Raw genomic sequence first — 21,840 nt, 5'->3', positions numbered from 1 at the left:
CTCCTTGTCCCATAGCTGCAATGACAGGAGGTGGCTGCATCCCAGCCTGTTCCTCCCCTCCCAGGACCCTGGAAGCTGGGGACACATTGCTGGTGGGTGGCAGGAAGCTTGCACCAAATATTTTGACAAGGGGCACTTAAGAGCAGCTCAGATAAAATCCTTCCTGGAGCAAAGGCCAGTGCAAAGAGAGAACCAGTGTGTGTCCCCCAATCCCCAGAGCAGTCACGGTCCCCACCCCACCCATGGCCAGCATCCCCCAGCCAAGGAGGAGGGTTTTTCTTCCCAGCCCTAGGCATCCCTAATTCTTGGCACTGCAGAGCAAGGGTTGTGGGAAGCTGTTTAGACTGGACTTGGGATTCTTAATTTACAGAGCTGTTTTTATCATGTTGGGCAGCATAAACAAATCTCGGGAGAGCAGAAGGAGGTTGTGCTGCCATCCACCCAGGACATGGGATGTTGGTCCTGCATGCAGCATTTGGCAAGCATGAGGAGGGTTTTCCAGGAAGCTGCCAAGCCCCCAAATCCTTTTTCCTTTTCTCCTCCAGCGCAGCAGCTGGACCCAGGCTCCCTCTTGGTCCTATCCCATGGTCTTATTCTCAGCCCAGCTGCAGGACAGGATGCACAGGGAGCCTCTGGGCTCATTTCACATGGAGTTCCAAAGCTTAGGATCCCACATTCACTGAGAGGGTTCTTGCATATTAAGCAGCCTCCCACTGACAGACACTCCATCCCTGGCTCTGGCTCGTCGCTGGCAACCCTGGAACTCCGCTCTTCTCAGTGCCCTCGTGCCACATGATGCTCCTGCCACGACTCCACCATGAGCTCTCCACAGCGCCCAACACGGCAGGAGCACATCCCTTCAGGCACCGGCGGTGACAGGATGTGGGAATAGGACCCTGCATGCATTGGCCACCTCCTGGGCATACTCTTCCACAAACAGCATTGGCAGGGCCAGGGCAGAGCTGCTGGTGCTGTTGTCCCAAGCCGTGGCTGCTCACAAATGCCCGGTGAGGCTCCGCTGGCCCCAGCACCGCGTGCTCCTTGCTGTCCCCGACTCCCCCGTGGGAAGAGGGGAGCCGTAAGGATGGGAGAGGGGATATTTTTATTGTTTCTGACACCGGCTGCCCCAGATTATCATGTTTTACAGAGCGAGCCAAGGAAGCATCACTCTGCTATGCTGCAGCTGGGCTGGCTGCCCAGCCCAGCGAGGGGAAGGAGGAGAGGAGCAGCGGGGCGCGGGTGCGAGCATACGAGTGTGAGCACGCGTGGGCCACGGGGCACGGCTCCCTTCAGCCCTTCCCGCTGTGGCATGCAGCCTGCAGCCCACTGCACGGGGAGGAAAGGTCGCCTGCTGCCTGCAAACATGTTTGTTTTTCTAGTCCGGCTCCTAATTCGATTAGGACTAATTGCATCTGGGAGCGTGGTGGGGTTTTTGGGTGGGTTTTTCTTGGCTTTCTCCTTAAAGAGCCGGGATAGTAATTTGCATACTGTTACCCAGTACGCCTTTTCGGCTCTCAGCCGGGCCAAGACCCGAAATCTGGTCGCAGGCAGCAGCACAGTTCATCCACTGAATTTTCCCAGCCATGCACGAACAGCACAATGTGGGAAGGCAGCGAAAGGAGAGCCTGCATGCCTTGTGAAATAAAGCCGAATTTCAAAGAACAATGCATACCTGCAAGCTTGTTGATGCTCCCTTTCTGTGGCTCTCAGGAATCGGGGGGGTCATGCTTGGCTGTGAATCACCCCAGGACCACTGCACCTACCCAGCCCCCAGGGCTGCTGGCACATGGGGAGAAAAAACTCTCCATAGTAATGAACCCAACAGCTCTGGGGTGCATCTCCTGATTCTGCAATATCAACTGCCATTTAAATTTATTAGCTCCCCCCTTGCCGTAGGTTTGGTCCATATTGATGTAGTCCTGCCCTCAAGCACTGCCTGGGCACAGCCTCAGGGTTGCCCTTGTGTGGGACTATCCCCAAGGGGCACGAGCACCCGTGGAGGGAGAGAGGGATGAATTGAAGGGGTGGGTGCTGTTCCCTGCCAGCTGGCCCTGGTGGCAGGGAATGGTTGCAGTCATGTTTAACTTGTTGCTCCTGAAATAGCCTCAGTTTACATCACTGCAGGAACGGATTGGAAGAGTTCAGAGGGGAAAAAAAATCCATCAAAAGGGCTTTCTTAAAAATAATTAAAAAAAAAAAGCTCTGCATCACGGATTGCTGGACATGAGCAAGGAACTATCTGCACACGCTGACCCCAAGCCTGTGCTGCTCCAGCAGCATCCAGGCAGGACCACCAGCCTGGTGCCACCAAACTTCTGTTCTTCCAAGCTGGCATGTCATCAGTGCCCTCCTGCAGTTTTTTTCCACCCAACCAACCCATGGAAACAGGCAGGGACACACCAGTCCCTGGGACTGCCTTCCTCCACTGTTTAGCCAGTGCCCATCATGGGATGGTGGAGCCAGAGGCACATGTCTTACGTGGAGAGGCCACTATCTTCTTGCTTTACTTCTTTATTTTGGATAGGTGAAACAGAAAATATGTTTTAAAAATAACAACAAAAAATAGATGCAAACTTGCAGTACAACCCTCTGGTTGCAGCTGGAGCCCAGCTGGGGGGAAAAAGACTTCTAAGGCAGAGAAAAGGGAGGCTCTGATTATTTATTAGTGGCCGATGTTTGATTGCTTGCTAATCAGTCCAGAGAACACTCAGGCTCTCCTGGCCTCCCTGCTCACATGTGGTTCCTGTTGCTTTGCCCCTTTCCCCCTCCCTCTCTCTGGTTTTGCTTTGTTTGTTTTTCTGTTAATTTGGTTGTTTTTTCCATGTCATTTTCCGTCAAACCGCATGTTTTTTCCTCTTTCTCTCGCCAGCCACTGCAGTGACAGACATGGAGGAAGCAGGCCAGCCTGGGACTGCTTGTACTCTGCCAGTCCTTTTCCCACATCCATGGCCTGGGAGGCAGCAATGCCCATGGGACAGAGCTGGGGCTGGCACCAGGCTACAAGACCCCAGGCCACCACTGCAGCATGGAAGACAACTCCATTGGCTGCATCCCGATCCACGCCCCAGCTGCTGGAGGGGATTCTGCTGTATTTCCTCTCCCATGCTTGCACTCCATCCTGTTAGGCAGCAGCCTTTTTGGGCAGCAGGCCGAATGATGAGGGTCAGATGCATGTCCACCAGGGCTTGGACATCCCCAAGGCAGGACAGAAGGGCAAAGGGGAGGAGGTGCTGGCCCGGGGTGGAGATAAGCAGGTTAGAAAGGGATGGAGGGATGGGAGCAGAAGGAGGGTCCCTGCCCTTGCTGCCTCCCTCCCGCCCTCCCTTCTTTGCACACAAGGCCTCCCCACTCTCATGTGCACTCTCCGGCTTCTGGCAGCCTTTCCGACGCGCGTTTCCACTCCTCTCTGGCCCATTAGCAGTATTTTTATAACATTCTGTAACGCACAGCGCCGTGTGCCAAACCTCAAGAGTGCATTATTTCCCAACGTCTTTGTTATATCCACCCCCGGGCCCTCCGGCTGCGCGTTTCCAAATGCAGAGCTGTGGCTTGTGGGGGCAGCCAGGAGCCCGGCACCACACTCCTGTTACCCAGAGCCTTGTGCTCCCTCCTGCCCTGCTCCTGGTGCTCAGCCCTGGGCTCAGGACAGGGATGTCTGGCATGTATAAGACCTGGACTCATCTCCTGCTTCTGGAGACACGTGGGCATCTGCTGCTGTCAGGCTGCAGGGCAGGTGATCACTGAAGATAAACACCTGGTTGATCTCCTGTGCTTCACCTCATACTCAGGTGCCTGAAGAAAGGGGCAGACCAACAAGTCACTGCTCAAAGTGCCCTGGAAGAGGTTTCCCCTGGAGAAGTGCCAGCTTCCCTCAGGCCAATTTGTGCTGAGGAGGATGCATGTCTTGTAGGTGGCTGACCTGGGACCTTTAGCAATAGACAAGCCTGGGGATCCCTCCTCGCCATCCCTGAATGCACACTGTCCCACTACATGTGCACCAGTGCTCTCATTTCTGCAGTGAGTGAGACAGCCCAGCTATCCCCAGCCTCTGCAGAGCGCTGCCGGGCTCCTAGCCACATCCCCCATGATGTGCACTCAGGTGTCAAACCCATCTCAGGGGTCAGATGAGCTATCTGTGCCTTCCCTCCCCCCTGCTGAAGCACATTGATAAAACACTTCCACACATTTGTGCCTGCACCAATAATGTAGCATGCTGGTCCCTTCAGCATGAAATACCCACCCCAGATATCCTCTTGTCTCTCCTTAACCACTGGCATATCCAACCAAAGCCCCTGGTCCTTGTGGGCCAGAGCCATTACAGATAACACCGCAGAGAGTGGCCCAAACACAGTCCAACCATGGTGCCAAAGTTTCCCCATCCCTTCCAGGAGCTCCCCCTTTCAGCACAATCTGATCCCCTGTAGCTATTTCCTAAGCTGTGTTCCAATTCTCATACTAATCCACATTTTCTCTGGTTTAACTCATAATTTCCCATGTGGCACCATACCAAATACTTCACTGAAGTCAAGACAGATTACACTGACCACATTTCTGGGCTTAGAAAACCGGTTCCCTTATCAAAGAGAGCTATCAGGTTAATCTGCTGTGATATATCCCTGGCAAGACCCCCTTGTATTTTTTTCCCATTTTCCATTTGTCTCCACGTCTTTAATTGCTCCCTCTCCCAAGTGCACCGTGTGGCCCCACTGTGCTGTGGGGTCAGGCTGTCTGATGAGGACTTTCCTTCGCCCCGGCACAGGAGACACATTGCGCTGGGTACCACCACTGGCCTCTCAGCTGCTAATGAGCCTTGCTAATGAACAGATGTCCTCACATGGGGATGAGGTGCTCCCCAAGCCTTCAGTGCGTTGGAGGTGCCTCCAGAACAGAGGGTAACCTCCAGGTTTTATTCTCCCTCCTCTCCCTTAGCCTGTGCTGCCCTTGCTCTCAGCATTGCTGCTCAGACCCGGTGGGGTTCATTTGGTATCGGGCTCTGCCGAGCTTACATTTAATCTCCCCTGAAACCTGTCTGCAGAACCAACTCTGCTCTTCTCTCCTCGTTTGCTCCGTATTTATGTGGCTAACCCCCCTTTTCATTTCCTCTGCAAGGTCTCTCTCAGCTTGACTCCTGGCAGGTCTCCCTTTATCCCTGTGCTCGCTGACCCCCACGACAGAGCTCGCTTTGCTAATTGACACCCTTTCCTGGTCCTCAACCCTTCTCTGCTCCCTCCACACGTCCTTCCTGTGGTGTTGTATGCTCAGGAGCACCCCTGCCTTGCCTGGCGAGCACATTCCGGGTACCATCATTTATTTAATGAGATCCCCAGCACTTCTCCACGTGCAGCCCCAGCCCCTCACTCTCGCTGCAGTCATCTTTCTTGTTGCCCCAGCAAAAGAGAAAAATGCAGGCACAGGCCTGTTTTCATTTAATTTCCCATGCAATTGAAACAAAATAAGTCCAAGATGCCTGAAATCCCAGGTCTGGGCTCCCAATGCACTCACCAGCAGCAGCCATGCTATCACAGGGCCATGCTGCAAACCTCCCACAAGTCACTCATCTCCACCTACATGCCCAAACCCGTCTCCAGTCCCTGCCGGGATGCTCCCAAATCCACTCCTTTGCATGAATCTTCACACCTCCAGGGAATCAATCATTTCCAGCAGAGCCAGGACACTTAGGCTGGGGTGGGGGAGGCAGGGGCTGGGTGTGCAGTGCTGGGAAGAGAAACCTCACAGAGAGCATTAAATTAAAATCCAGACAGTTAAATTAATTACCACTAAAAGCGTCTCACCTGATTAGTTCCTTGCACAGTTAATTGTGTTAACAACGCCAGACACTTGTTTATTTATTTGTCACCCTCTCTCTGGGGGCTGGTGTCCTCAGCAGTGTCCAACTGGGCTTCTCAGCTGCCCATTGCTCAGGGGGCTGTGACTCTCCAGCAAATGGGAACACACAGTAATAGGGAACAGCAGGATTTGGGCTCTAACGCTGAGCAATTCCCACGAGCCCCTGAGCGGATTGACAGGGATTACTATTAGCAAAGTGCTTAGCAGATGGAGGAGCCATTGCAAAATCACAGTGATGCCACAGCTGCAGAGGAGGTGGTTGGAGGCTGTGGATGTCTCCCCACTCCCCTTGTTTCCTGCAAGCCTGGGCTGCAGCCCTCTGTGCACTGGCACAGCCTGGGACCTCTCCCCAGATGTGATCTGGTGAGCACATGCCCAAGCAGAGGAACTGCACAACCTCCTTGTGCTGCTGCCTGCACTGGACCCAGCACCTGCCTTTTCTGGCTCTGAACTAGCTGTGAACACCTCCTGAGCACAATGCAGCTAAAAAGTTCCCGACTCATTTGTTAGGCAGCGGCAGTGGCCTTTTTGTCTGCCATGCTCCCAGCTCTCACACCCGCTCACTGGTGTAAACCCTGCCCTGTGCTGACTGCTTCCCCTTATCTGCTTCTCACATTGCTTTCCAGGTCCTTCCAGCATCCCTTCTCCTTGGCCCAGACACCAGGATCCATCCCACATGACATTAAAATGAGTTGGACACTGTAGAGCATCTCTAAGATTCAAATCTCTAGGTGCAGTGAACCCTCATGCTTTATTTTCAGGGCTTACACAGACCCTCCTGTAACGCTCTGTCCCTAGGATGCATGTGGTGTTTCCATCCTAGCATGGCCTAGGATGGAAACACCATCCTGGCTCTGATACCAGGTGCAGAAGGTGAGATAAAGAGTAGAGAAAGACTCTGCTGTGTCTTCCAAACCTGGGAACATACAGCCACCTACATGACACATCCCTGGATGGCAGGGTTCCCAGCTAGGAATCACAGTTACCGTCCCACAGCCATCTATGCCGGCTGGTGCTCCCAGACACCCACGGCTGCCAGTTGCACATGCTGTGCTGAAAAACACACAGTTGCTATCAGCTGTGCAAACACAGCAGCCCTCAAAACACACAGCTGCTATCAGCTCTCAGCATCATGTGAAATACAGCACAACTCTTATCTCCCCCACTGAGGCCCAGGAATCAGCGCATCCCGTGCCGGAGATACGCAAAATGCTGGGGAATGAGCAGCTGTCCTCCAGCACACCTGTGCACCCAGGACCCTGCAACACCTTTTGGCTGCTCCTCTGAAACAACCACACTGCTGTAATCCCAGCCAGGGCTTCTCCAGTCTGACTGCAATCCTGTCCAACAGCTCTTTCCACCTACAGAGATGGTTATTGTGTCACAGGGCTGGAGCAGGAAGCAACGTCCCTTCTCAAATGATTCCTGAGGCATCATTTAATCTACTAGCTTTGATCCAAAGCCTGGGCAGCGTGGCTGATTCCAGCTGGGATTAGCATGCCATGAGGACCTCATACAGCAGTGTGCAGCGGACAACCCAATGTACAGAAAGCAGAGGGGCTGGCATGGCGGGAGCGGGGGCTGTGGGGACTCCGTACGGGAGCAGAGACTGTCCCCCTCAATGTGACGTGCTGGGATACTCACTTCCCACCCTCAGGTAGGTCTGGTATTTGAGGTGCCAGGAGGAGCCCTCATAGCAGGAGTACTGGCCGCTCTGCGACAGGTCAACGTTCTTCAGGATCAGGTAGGAGCCGTTCAGGTGGGACTCGTCGATGTCGGTGCCGTTGGCTGTCCAGGTGACGGCTGCGTCCCAGTCCATGGAGCCACACTTCATGGTCACGTCTGCACCTACCCGCTCGTACTGGGTGTGGCTCTCTGTGGGAAGGAAAAGGGGAAAAACAGGTGAGCTCAGAGCCCCTCAGCGCAGTTGCCTTGGGAATAAGGTCTTGGCTTCCCATCTGGGAAGTAAAGAGAAGGACTGGGGTGTGGAATGACACTTTGCTGGTGGACAGGGAAGCCCAAGTTCTGCTCCTGTCCCTGGCCATAATTTATTTTAGACCGGCTCACAAATACCAGAGGATCATGGACCACCTCCACCCACAGGATGGCTTCCTCTCACCTTCACTATGGTGAACACATGTCAGGGCTGCACGTATGGCTCACCAGCCAAATGCCCCACAGCATGGCCAGACACACAAGACATTGCCAGTCATGTGTCCAGGTGACTTGTTACAGGACACAAACCAAACATGTATATCAGAAACTCCCAGCAGAGAGATGACACAGCCCCAGGATTTGTCACCAGCAAACTCCACGTATATACTAGCACAGATGGGAAGTAGGTAATTCTCCTTGCAATTCCCTATCCAGTAAACCAGGCAGGAGGATTGCAACCTAACTGTGCTGCGCTGTGGAAAGGCACAGCTGCTTGGTGCATGCAGTGCTGTTTGTCTCCTGTCTGGGTTTTCTTTTCTTTCCACAATAACATGATGCTTGCTGAGCTGTTTGATGTAACAGAGTGGGGCAACACAGCTCACTGGGCACCAGCTGCCTAATTGAATTTTCTCAGGTTTCTGGACAGGAGCTGGAGCTGACATTCATTAATGATCCTTAGCAACTGAATATTTCCTGTGTTGCTATACTTGGCTGTGCTGAGCTGTATGTGGCAAGGATAAAACCACATGAGCGCATGTGCGTGACACAGGGTGAAGCAGGACGGGAGGATGAATGGGGATGAGGTTCCTTCAAGTCTTCATCAAGCCTTTGTGCACAGACAAGGGTGGTTCACTTCTCAAAATTCTCCTGGGCTTCAAAATCACATTTGACAAGGTGCCTTCCAAGGAAACTAAGCAGCACTGACACATGGGGAAAGTCCTTGTGAGGATTTATAGAAGCCAAAGTCCTGAGACCAAAGGTGAAAACAAGCTGTCAAATGTAGCAGTAGAACATGTCCCTGCTGAAGTCTGATGGAGATCCAAGCTGGATCAGATCTGCCCAACACCCTCGTAACTCACAGGTAAAAGGGTTCAGGGCAGAGAGAAAGAGTGCTGCTGAGGCTGTCAGGGCAGCCAAAGCCCAGCTGGGCTCCAAAGTGCTGCAGAAGGACATCACGGTGCAGACCACCAGGCAGTCACCCTGTGCTGATTAATGCACAGTGGAATGCATGCAGCCTTCCTTCCCCTACACACTCATGGTTTCAAATGTGCCACAGACTCCACGGAAACCCACCCTGGAGTCATCACACTCCCTTCCCTGAAAACATCAGCTCAGTGGTAACCAAGAACTCAAACTCAAAACGGAAAGCACTGTAACTCAAAAGCCATGAACAAACCTGTCCCCATGCTGTTATGAGCACAGTATCCCTGGAAGCAGGGCAAAGGAAGGAAACAAGAACAGCTAAGGCTTGAAACAGATTCCATGTGAAGATGTTTTAGTAGACTCTAACCCTTTATCCATAAAAGGGGACAACCAAACAAAGACGTGACAGACACCTTAGCAATGACGAGTGACATGAAGAGGACAAATAGAGAAGGACTACTTGCTCTTTCTCCTAATAAAATAAGGGAAAGCAAGACAAGCAATAGAAAGTGGCCTTTTTTTTTTTTTTTTGCACGAATTGTGATTAAATTACAGAAATCTATATCCATCAGATGCTGTTGATGTCAACATTGGAGGGGGGAACAGTGAGTAAATTAATTCATAGCAGAAGATGGCCTAAAACACTGAGCTGCCCAGTGAGCCTTGGGAGATTGCAAACAGCTGATAGTGGAGACAGATGGGATAAGCATCTCCAAGGTTTCTCCTCTCTTTTCTCCCTCCTCCAGACATCAGCTCCTGGGTCCCACTGGTAGGTGGGACCACATGGATATGATCCAGCATTCCTTGTGCCTAAGGCCACATCCTTATCCCCTCTGCAAGGCTGGCTCTGGAGGGGTATCTGGCAGGTTTCAGCAGGATACCTGCTTGTGACTAGAATAGAGCCCCTTTGGGGATATTATCCCTGCTGGGAAAGGGGGTGCTAAGGACAAGGAAAACCTGGTTTGTTGTGAGTAAGTTGCTGGTGGGATGCCCCAGGACAATTTCTGACACAAGCCAAGGATGGAAAACCTTTGGGAAACTGTGCTGACCAGAAAAATGTATTTAAAGGGTTATAGAAAAGCTGGGAGAATGTCCTGACAGGCAGAAAGATGGAAGAACATCTAAAATGAAGCATCTGTGTGAGGAGGGGTAGCTGGAACAGACCCAGATATGCAGACAGATAGGCAGGCAGAAGTGGAAGAAGACAGTGGATGGATGAATGTGTGTAACCACAGACAGATGGATGGCAGGCTGGACCGGCATAGATGGAATGGAGGAAAGGAAGCATGGAAGGACAGTGAGTGCGAGTGGTGTTGGGTGGATGGCTGGCTACTTGAATGGCTCTGGATGTGGATGGATGGTTGGATGATGAATGGATGGACAGACAGATGACTAGGCACATGCGTGGATAGATAAATACAGATATCGGAGTTTCAGTAAGGATTCAAGCATCTTACTCAAGTTCTCTAAGTTCTTCTTCTTACCTATTGCATGAGGTAAAGAGGTTTTGTCTTCCCCTTTCCTGTTGGCTCACATGACCATTGACTATCCTGTCCTTACACCTGGAATTCTGCTCATCGGAGACACTGGAGCTCTGACACCCACCATTGCACCACCCACCAGCCTTGCATGGAGAAAGGCTCAGTGCAGTGATGGATCCACAGACCTGCCACCCTTGCCTGGCTCCAGCCTGCCTGGTGCTTATTTCCAGAGAAGGATTGAGACGGGGGGAAAGCTTTGGGATGCTCGGCTCTGCCTCTCAGGACTGTGTCTGAGAGCTTGTCCGTAGCTAGTGGCTGAAGGACTAAGCTGGGAAGGAAAAAAGTCACCTTGAGTAATTTCCTTAAACACAGTACAAACACACTGGCGTTCATCCAGAAGGGCTGAGGGAGCCATTCCTGGAAGACAGGTCTTTGAAAGCAAAGCTCCTTTCCAAGGCAATGATTTAAGGTTCCTGATGAAGGAGAAACCCAAAGCACAGCTAGAGGCTAGGGGTTTGCTGAGGATCTTAGTGGAGCAGACATAAGTCCTCATATCCTCCCTTGTCCCATGCCAGGTGTGGGAGTCCCACCCAACCACAGTGACATTAGATGTGTGGCAGCCCCTCTGGGATGGGGCACCATGGGGACAGCTCCCCTGGAATACTGGAGAAGCCTGTCTTCCACTGAGAACAGCAGCTCTGCTGTAGGATGGGGATGAGTAGGGATGACCAGAGCCCTACTGGGACCCCCCACTTTCTGCAGGCTAGGAATGTACCCAGAGCTCCACAGCTCCCTTGAACAGGGAGGGAAGGGAGGTTTGTCCACACTCCTGGTCACCGTGTCACTCACCGGTAACCCATGGGATCAATGACCACGATGGTGCCTGTCCTGCAGAGCCAGCCCTCTTGGATGGATATCAGCTGGTGACAGGAGTGTCCTGGTGGAAGCTTCGAGCTGGACATGGAGGATAATTTATTCTCCTGGAGGGTAACACAGCACTGGGACACGTACCCACAGAGAGGGGGGATTCTCATCCATGGAGTTTGTCAGGGCTCTGCTGACAAAGCCATGGCTGATCTGGTCTTTTGCCTGAGGACAGAGCTTTTCCAAGGGGGACACTGGACTAGACAATTCCAAAGATTCCTTCCCAGCAACACAGATGTGATCACTGGCTAGAACTGACACTTTAAGATGCTGCCCTGCCCTGCGCCTACACCACCCTGCTTCTCCAAAGCATGCTGCCTTTGGGTCAGGTGACATCACAAGGCTGGGATGTCACCCTAGAGGGGCTGCACCCCAACCTCAGCATGCCTCTCAGCATCCAAGCCCACTAAGGGCCACATCCTCTGCCAGGCACAGCACACCTGCCAAGCACAGCATGAAGTGCCAGATCTAGAAAGGAGCCGTGGTGAAGCATAATGGGAGAAATTACAGCTTTACCCACATCTCTGCAAAATTGCAGTGGAGGGAAGATGGGAATAAACATACAGAGCTTCTAGTTGTGGGATAAACATACATATTCTAGTAATGAACCTGGGCAGCTTGGTGAAATGAGCTGTGAGCTACTTTGCTGCACTAGCAATGATGAGTGGCAGCTTGATAGGTCCTGCAACTGCAACAGGGATCAACAGGACACCAGACAGCAATTCAGCAGAGAGATGTGGAGGGAAAATGAGACAAAGCAGCTGAGACATGGGGCCCATGGAAATAGATTCTAAGCTTCCCAAACCCATCCAGCTGGAAATCCAATAGAAACCTCATCCTCATTTTCCTCTTTCATGAAATCTTGACCTACATCGAAACTGGAAGGGCAACAGCACAAGAAAATCCTGCAAAAAGGTGAGCACTGCCCCGGCATGCACTGTGCTAGGAAGAAGCAGAACTCCTCTTGGGACCTCCCATCTCCACTCCTGTGCCTTTGCTCCAGCTGAGGCTCCCACCCAGCCAGCATGGGCAGCTGCCAGGCATGGCAGGAATGCTGCTGGGCACTGGCATGTGTGGAGCCACAGACGTGGCACCGGGGTCTGTGCCCAGACGCCTGAGGGGTCACTGGGACAGCGAGCAGAGGAAGTGGAGAGGACAGCTTGCATTCCTGGCACCAGTGCTCACCACAGCCCTTTAATGGGGGTCTTTCAGCCAGGGCCTGTGGCAAGACAACATCCAGCAGACAATCACAGGGCCAAAACCACCCTCGCTGTCACAGCCATTTGCAGGCAGACTGGGACAAATATTCCCTCTGAGCGCTCTGCCAAAATGCACTGCAGGTTTGTGGCTTGTGTAAGCAGAGAATGAGCAAAAGAAAGACACTGCAGCGTTTCTGGGGAGAGGGAAGAGCGCTGTGCAGATTCCACAGCCTCTGGCTCTGCCCTTTTTTTGCAGCTGATGAAACCAACACCGTGAGAAAGGCCAGGTGCCCACTTTCTCTGACAGGACATGGAGCACTTTTGCAGTGGGACAGAGCACCACATGCATGTCCTTGGACAGAGGCCTTCACATCACCCCACTGGCCTTCATATGTCCCTCCCACAGCTGAGAAACCAGCCACAAATAATGGTCTCAGCAGCTAGTTAGCTGTCTGTGTACAGAATAAATTACACATTTAATATTTACACAGTGCCAGGGCTATGCCAAGAGCTTTCCAAGCATATAAACCAGAAGGGTCTTTCATTCCTCAACTTCCCATGATAAATGAGATTAATCAGCCCACAGGAGGAGCACAGAGCCCCAGAGGATGGAGAGGGCAAGAAGACAGAGAGGTGGCCTGGCCAGCCTCTGTGGGAGGATGCTCCTGGCTTTCTCCAGCCATGGGATGGGGTAATGGCAAATCCTATGGCCTCTCCCTTGCTTCAGGACCCACTGCTGCTCACTGGCCTGAGCAGCACCAACTGTGTCCAAGGAATGCCAGTGGCTCCACTGCTCTGTGCAGTCTGACAGCCCCTGAAGCCTGTCCTTTTTGAGATGAAGCAGCCCCTGGCCATGGAGAGGGTTTCCTGACACCATCTTCCCAAAGCACACCCCACTCTTAATCTCACATCTGTTCCCTGTGATGCCACTTGGTCTTTGCAGAGCTTTTCTTGCCAGCAGAAATCTTCTTTCAAGGAGAAGAAATTTCATGCTTAAGGAGGCACTTCTTCCACAAGTGATTTAAAACTGGATATATCTTTGTAAGGAAACAAGCATAATTAAGTATCATCGATGTAGCCAAAGATATGGACTGCTCCAAGTTAATTTTGTCCATTAATGAAGAGTTGCAGAAAGCAGAGACCGCATTTGTTTGCTCTACTTTGGTAAATCCCTGGTGTCAGCAGCTTTGCTCTTGACAAGAAAAAATAATTAGAAAGAAACTTTAATTAAGAGATAACAGATGGGTGCTAAAGGACTTGTACTCAATCACACCCCCATAGCCTGGGAGCAGACCTTGGTTTGCTTCAGGAGTGTTGTGAAGGAGGGACTTGACCCCTCCGACATGCTCAGCTCAGGGCAGGATCCAGGGCAGGAAAACCTCTTCCCTCAGCCTGGATGTGACCACAAAACATCTTCCTGTGGGCGTTGGCAAAGCCCCGATGCTCCTGCAGAAGTTCTGCTCCAGCTCTGCACCAGCCTCCCCTTTTGCCTTCCCTGGGAGAGCTGCAGCCCAAACCCAGCTGGGTTTGTCCATGGTGGAGTGACCAGGGCCTTCATGGCCCTTCTGGCTGCTCAGCTGCACAAGACTGGTGCCTCTCCCGTGGGCCTTAATGCAGCACTTTCTGAGAATGAAGGGACACTTTTACTGTCAAATGTTCCATTGTCTCAAATGATAATCCAACCCACGGGCTCCCTCCTGGACTTGATGGTCCAGCAGGGGAGAGGTGTGATGCCTGCCCTGCTGTGAGCTTGACATGCCACTCCAGATGTCAGGAGCAGACAGGATGGCAGCACCATCACTTGCATCACTCATGCACAAGAGCCAGCAAGGCTGTGCAGTGGCAGAGAATCAGCCCCCTCCTGGGGAGAAAACACAGTGCTAAACCCAGCAGGAAACCACAGAACAGAGACCCACTGCTGGAAGCAGAAGACACCCAGTCTCACAGCAGAAGTGAGGGCCAAGTCCTTGCTGCAGGACTGGCTCAGCCCATGGGATGCAGCAGCTCCCCACGTCTTTTGAGCTGCTGGCCAGTGGGGAGCCCTGGCTGGCAGGGACTGTAGGAGGATGGGGACTTAGCAGACAAGTAACTTTAGTGTCATTTTTCTGCTTGTATCATATCATCAAACTGGCTGAATCAACAGCTGTGGTCGGGTCTGAGTGGGATCTCACCAAGGCAGAGGGTGTTCTCTCTGTGCCTGATTATATCTGTGTCTTGTCCTGGTACTACTGCCTTTTCATCACACCCCTGTTGGGACAGAGCTCCTCTAGCAGCTCTCTAGACCTGCCAAATCACATCAGCCCAGAGCTCCACACTGGCAGTGCTCCTGGCTGCAAGCCAGAAGGGCTCTGTGTCAGAGGCAGCCTTGTTTTCCTGCACACCATCAAGCCCAGCTCTCGCTGGGAGTAGTAGGAGCTGTACAGTGATGTGGCGCCACGAGCATAACTTATCCCTGGTCACAGGGGTCAAGCAAAACTGAGAGCAGCAACCAAATCCATCCTGCCTCACTAAGAGAGTCTCCTCAGCCATGCATGGGCAGGAGACCACAAAGAAGCTGTCCTTTCCCATGGCTTCAGGGTAGGGGTGAGCTCTGCCCGAGGGTGCTGAGGCTGGTGCACACCATCTGCAATGGTTGTGTACCTCTCTCCTGGATCACGTTGCGTTGACACAGCTGGGACCAGGAGCGGATGCTTCTACTTCTGCTTTTCTGTCTCAGCAGCTCTACAACAGAGAGGTCTGGATTCTTTTGGGCTGGTGATCGTGTCTTTTAAGGTTTTTTCCACAGGAGGTTTTGGTCTTGCATCCCAGGAGGGGTCCTGATTTCACGTGTTGACCCAGACGGTCTTTGTAAGGCCATCGCTTGGATGTCTGTCCCAGCTCTTCTGTTCCCCGGGACTCCAAGTGCTCTCCTTGCTGCAACTGGCTGAGCTGTGACACTGTTTTCATCCTAAGGCAAGGCTGAATGGGACCTTGCCCACTTGGCTTCCTTGTGGAGTCAGCTTGGGATGACTCATCTTGAGGAAGTGCAATTGCTTGGCAAACCAGCAACTCCTCCAGTTCCCTCTACTTCATCAGGCTGCCCCAGCATGTGGGGTGGTACAGAGGGAAAGGTGTTGAAACACCAGAGGGAATGGCACTAAGGGGAACCAGCACACAGCAGGAAAATCCCACCAGTATCCTCCAAGCTGGGCTCACTTGAGCCTTCAGCCTTCTCTGCCAAATGACTGGTGCTAGCACCATGGGTGAGTTAGAGGCTTGTTTTTTGGTCCTGCTTTTTCATGCAGACAGGACAAATAACTCTAAGCCACAGAAGAGTGCTTAGATCAGGCTTTTCAATGCTGTTTAGGGGGAAATCAATACAATTCAGAATTAGGTGCCCAAATCAGAGCCGTAAAAACAAGAGCTCGTTGTGGTCCAGCAACAGCATGAAGATGCCTGTATTTTTTACTGAGGTTTGGGGAGGAGGAGGTGGGGGCAGAGCTAGATAGAGACATAGGGGCGCCTCACCCCCCGCTGACCTCAGCCTGCCTTTCCAGCCCTGTGCACAGCACACACCTCCCCATCCCTGTTTGCCAGTGCCCACACGCCTGCCCTCAAACAGCAGCCTAGCTCCACTCAAATACACCGGGGGCGACTGCTATTTGTTCACACAACAACCCAGCTCCCGTCTCACCCCACTCAGGGCTGCGGATTAGCATCAGGCATTGTGCAATGTTTTTTTATTAGCACAGAATTATGGAAGTCAGAGGCGTAAAAGACCTGTTGGGTCCCACTCAGTCCATCCTCCTTCTGCCAAGACAGTATTGGTCCCTGCAGCATATTTACTATTTCTCCAGTCTAATTTTACATACTGTACAATCTGTGCAGTGCCAAGTTACGATCCCTGTGTGAGAAGCAGAGCTCTCAATTTCCAGGCTCTTGGGTGTGTAAAATCACAACCGCGATGCTAAATTAACTTTTTTTCCCCTTGCATTTAATCATTTAATAGCTCTAAAATTCAGCCCCTCAGGCTCTTTTTGTCTGTCTGTTGGCTTGGTTTCTGCCTGCTGTAGGCCAGTGGCTTTCCCTTACAGATGTAATGCTCACGCCCCTGGGTGGATCGGCAGCAGCTGGGCTTGAAGCTGGGGTAACTACAACTTAACACATGAACTTCTGTGCCTGAGGATGGAAAAACTCTGCTTTTTTAAACACAGGTACTGGGGGTTCATCCTCCTCCTTATTGCTCAGCCCCACAGGGAGGAGGCACAGAGAGCAGTGCACACAGGGACAGGACTGAAAAGCATCACCGAAGCTGGACTGAGAAGTCAAAACAGGGGTGCAGCTTGTAGCACCAAGACATGGGGAACAGGGCATTCCCTGGGGCCCTCAACAAAAGCACCACTACCTTTCTCTCCACCTGTACATCCACTGAAGGCTACACCACAGGCCTTGTTTCTTCCCAAAAGAGGGGTTTCTTCCCCCTTCACCAACACCAAGATTTTCTTCGTGCATGTGGCTACAGAATAGTAGGGGAACTGAGCTGCTGCCAGGGCAGCACAGTGAAGAGGTTGAGAAGAATAGACTCTGATAAAATGGGAACCATTTTCCCAAGTTTGAGGGTTTTTTTGACCCAGTCACCATCACTCCTCCAAGTAACACCTGCATATCTGGAGTCTGGTGCTGATTTCAAAACAATATTAAAAATAAGGCACTCATCTTCTCTCCCCTGTAGGGGCTGTATTAAGAACTAAGACAAGGCTCAGGATTTGCATTGGTAATAACAAGATACTACATTCACATTTGATGCCTTTCACTCTGAAGGATCCTCAAGCAAAGCCAGGCCTGGAAAGGATCACCTGCACATGCTGAGCTGTGTCACATCCAGCAGAGCTGGAGCCCACCCATCACACAGAGCATCTGCTGGGGGGAAAGATGGGCACATATCAGAACCATGGCATGCGGGGAAGAATGTTACTTACAGCAGAGACACAAAATAAATTGCTGAGTATAGCTAATGGAGCACTACAGACTACACAATAGGACCCCAGGACAGAGCTCCTGGATCTTGAGCAGAGCTCGGAGACAGGCTCCAGGCTGGGGCTGAATGAGGCTGGGACTCTGATTAAGGGATGGAAAGTGTATCTGAACAATGGAGGTCATAACTGCAGGATTGTGGTCCCCAAACGGTTTCTGAACTCCTCTTGGGGGTCAGCATTATTCAGGACTCCCATAAATCCACAGGCTATGTGAGTATTTAGAAATTACTCTGTAGTCAGAGAGCCATTGAAGGTGGCAGTGTCTTTTGGATTTGTCTCTGAGCAGGTAGGAGAGACAGAGAGCAGGTAGGGTTTTCTGCACACTACATGGAAGATCCCAGAAGCAAGAAGTAGATCCATGAGAAAGCAGGGTACTGAAAGTGCTCAGTGCTTTGGGGCATGCCTTCCTGTGCAGATCATAGAACCGTGGAATGGGCTGGAAGGGACCTCTGAAGATCATTAGTCCAACAGATGTGCACATATCACAGAATCATAGATTGGATACATCCCGTTCATCTATCTGCACAGTGCAGAAGGTCAGAGGAGATCACACCACCTCAGGACAGAGAAGCTTAAGACGAGGCCAGTGAGCCAGGAGCTTTCAGCAGGGCTGGTCCCGTTCTCAGCAGCATCACAGAGTGCTTTCAGAGGAGGGAGCATGTAACTCCCTGAGCGCTTATTAACTGAGATGGTTCCTGCCTGGCCCTGCTCCCTTGTTAATGCCCTAAGCACCAATGTCCAGGACCCTTTCCAAAACCTGTGAAGAAGATGCTCTTCATTAAGCAGCTGAGAATTTCCAAAGCAGCTCCCACTGGCTGGCTGGTGGCCTCATCATGCAGAACCCTCATGGCTCCATCATGCAGACCCCCCAAAAAACATCCTGCAATTTCTATTTGATATTTGAGGCTTCTCTGCTTCTAGAATTACATTCTCCTTCTCCTCCTCCCTCTCCTCCTCTTTGACATAGCCTTTTCCTGCCTGTTTACCCACTCCTGTTCCCTTTCCGTATCACTTTTGTTGCCATCCATCTGACTAAAGCAGAGAGCAGCGCTGCTTTTGGGAGGCCAGTCTGCCTTTCAGATCATCTCCTAACCTCCAATTACTGATCCTGCCATGTCAGAAAGTCTTCAGTTTGGTGCAGGTTTTTTATTGCCTTTGTTGGGGATAATAAGCAAATGTTAGTTCAGGAGCAGACATTCATTCTTGAACAAATTGTGCACTATTTCCTAAATTTAAAAGCTATAAGTGTTTAAAAGCTATCAGTGTTTTACTGCAAAACAACAGCTAAAAGGCCAGTTATGTTTCATTGACTGAAATACAAGTAAGTGTGCCCTGTTCTCTGGAGAGCTCTTGGGTTTGAAGCAGAAGATTTTAGGGAGGCATGTTTTCTGAAAGTAAGACTATTCAGAAGCTCGCTATGTCCAGAGCTCCAGTCATCTCAAGGCAGTACTGAATTATAATTATTATTAGCACACGAGATACTTGAAATCTGGAATTTCTGTAAAACGTTTTGAATTCAGGTTCTGAAGCATTTAAAAGACTTGAGAAAATATCTTTGGCTCCAAGTCAGCAAAGCACTTAGGCAAGGCCTTAACTTTGAGCATGTGTTTAAGTACCTTGCTGACTTGGGGCTTTTAACCCCAGCGAAAAGAAATCAAAGAGGAAAGAAAAGCCAAGGAAAAAAATTCTGGTGTACATAGAAATCTCCAGACAAGCCAAAATAATAGAGGAATCTCCTCTGGAAAGTAAGAAAACAAAAAATAATAGTGACTTGTTTTAAAATTAAACACTAGAGGAAGCTTTCTGGAGGAGGGTGGAAAAAGACTCCCAGAACAAATGGAGTATTTCAATGTAGCCTAACACCAGCTTCACTCTCCTGCCTCTTCAGCATTCAGAAATTATTTATTGCTGAAAAAAAAATCCCAAACCAAACCCAAAACCTGCTTCCTCCTCCCATTTCCAGACAAAGTGCAATGGGAGAGAGAAAAATCTTGGCTTCGGCAGTGAAAAAAACATCTCTGAAATGAGTCGGCTGTGAGAGACTGTCTCCATCAGGAAGAGGATAAGGGATGAGGGACTGAAGGGTAGTAATGAGGAGGAGGAAATTGCCCAGAGGCAGAAGCCTGCAAACAACCACATGCTCTGCCTGTGAGGGGGAATACCAGAAAGTCCTTGAGGAGAGAAAATCAGTGCAAATCTATGCACACACGCATGGAAAGCAGCTACAAGCAGCAAGCCGTGCTTCCCCCACCTCCAGCTTGAGAATATGGAGAGAAAAACTGGAGCACAGCAATAAGAGCATCCTCTGCAGCCCACCCAGGACGAGCGGCTGCAGACGGCACCGGGAGAGCGGCCACGGGAGCGGGGATGGGAGAGAGGAGATTCCCCCTCTGCCCCAGGATCCGCCCCGCAGCTCCGGCACGGCCAGGGCAGGCTCAGGGTGCCACGAAGTTGGAAATGCTGCTCTGCCTCCGCCAGGGAGAAAGCCGAAATTTACAAGTATTCTCTGCTAAAGAGGAAAAAAAACCCACCGAAACAGCCAAGTTCCTTCCTTCATAAGGAAACCATAGGTTTTCATGTGTTTTAGGGTGTCGGGGTTTTTTTCAAAATTTCTATACTGAGTTGTACAAAAGGCTTTGCAAAACATTTGGTTTTTTAAGGGAAGGGGGTGTCAATTCAAAGTGAAGAACCTAACCATTTCTGAAAAATACCAAAAAGACAAACTGCAGACAAAATACAAACTTTCTTTCAACTACGCTTCATCTCTTTTTTATCTCCCCCGACAGAGAAATACGATTTTGTAAAACTTTTGGATGTTGATGGGACTTAATGCCCAACAGAAAACTGCCCCCTGAGGATTCTCCCCATCAGTTTTGCCCAGGACAGACTGGCAGCCAGTGCTTTACTCCCTGATGGAGATGCCCCTCATGGGAAGCACAGGATTCCAGCACAGGGTATGGAGGCAGCTCTTCCTCAGCACTCACACCATCACAGTGCCTGCAGCCCCCTGTGGATGGCCACACTGTCATCCACTGGTTGCTGCTGGCACCCAGCAAGATACAGCTCCCACCACAAGGATCTGACAGCCGAGTGAGACAAATGAGGAGAGCATCGTTCTCCCTGTCTTACACACAGAGAAGAAGTCCCCAGAGCAGATAAAGTGACTGGCCCAGCTGAGCTGTTTTCCTCAGAGCTGAGCTCTGGTTTTCCTCCTTCCCTGTGATCCTACGACACCTGGTACATCGACACCAGGGTTCGGTCGGGCTCTCCTGACCCTGCTGAAATACAAAACCACAGAGCACTGAATTAACTTCAGCTGTGCCTTTTTATCCACCTGGGACCCCTGTATGGCCCTTGGGATGCCAGCACTGGGGCACTGCAGGGGTGGCTTGTGGGGCTGTGGAACGGCTGCTGCTGTGCACACCAGTGACTCCCTGTGAGGCACCAAAGCAAAAAGCTTTCCATAAATACTGGTTACACTAAAAAACTCCTCGGGGCTAAGCAAGTTAAGAAAAATGGTGCAAACTCACTGGAGGAAGGAAAACACAATTAAATCACCCAACAGCCCGTACCCACTAATCCCTTCTGCTACCAGGCTTGACTCAAAGGTCTCTGCCTGCTGACATGCACTTCCCACCCCTCACCCAGCCCTGGCACGGCTTTTCCAGAATCCTGGCAAGGCGTCTGCACACACAGGTTATTTGGGAAAGGAAGGCCCCCACGGTCCCAGCTGGCAGCACCAGTCACAGCCCAGCACGCTGTGCAGGGACAAGCCTGGGAGCTGCTGCCCCATGCCACATCCCAAACTAAAGGCACTGAGTGTTTTCAGGAGGGTTCAGTATTCACCAGGCTGGGAGACACGTCTGCAACATCAGGTTACAGCATTAAAGGAGCTGTGAGTGCTCATGGGGGCTCTCACTGTGAGGTTCTTCATTCTGGAGCTGTGATTTAGGGCAGGATGAAGAATGTGGAGGGATTAAATCTGTCTACCTAAATCCTGAAGTATTCCTTCTGGGTTTGCATCCCAAAGTCCTTCTCATAGATCAATAGAAGGATGCTCAGGCCCACCTCTCTGGAGCTGCCAAGAATAAAATTGCAAAAATATGGGGAAAGAAATGCATCATGGATACAAAAGCCCGCGGACTGAGAGAGCTCAGTGGAACAGACTTGCCCAGATTGCAGAGGGAGTGGGTTCACTGGCACAGAGGTAGGGGCTGTCCATGGGGTATCTTGCTCAGAGGGGGCAGGCACTTCCACTTTAAAGTCACTGACCCAACCCTGCAACCTGCTCCAAAT

General features: G+C 51.3%; 1 protein-coding gene across 4 annotated transcripts in view; it reads right to left on the bottom strand.

The window, feature by feature from the left end:
• Positions 1 to 21,840, bottom strand: part of CNTFR (ciliary neurotrophic factor receptor) — a gene marked incomplete at its 3' end in the record, with an annotated part of 197,725 nt that overhangs the window by 48,471 nt on the left and 127,414 nt on the right. For all 4 annotated transcript variants that reach the window (XM_084224802.1, XM_084224801.1, XM_084224799.1 and 1 more), the window contains one exon: positions 7,492 to 7,722. In XM_084224802.1, the coding sequence (XP_084080928.1) occupies positions 7,492 to 7,722 (231 nt within the window). The remainder of the gene's footprint in view (positions 1 to 7,491; positions 7,723 to 21,840) is intronic.

This window comes from Fringilla coelebs (assembly GCF_963513975.1).
Source record: "Fringilla coelebs genome assembly, chromosome: Z".
In the NCBI taxonomy this organism is placed as follows: domain Eukaryota; kingdom Metazoa; phylum Chordata; class Aves; order Passeriformes; family Fringillidae; genus Fringilla; species Fringilla coelebs.
The sequence above is the reverse complement of the archived record's forward strand: the minus strand, read 5'-3'. Positions and strand labels throughout refer to the sequence as shown.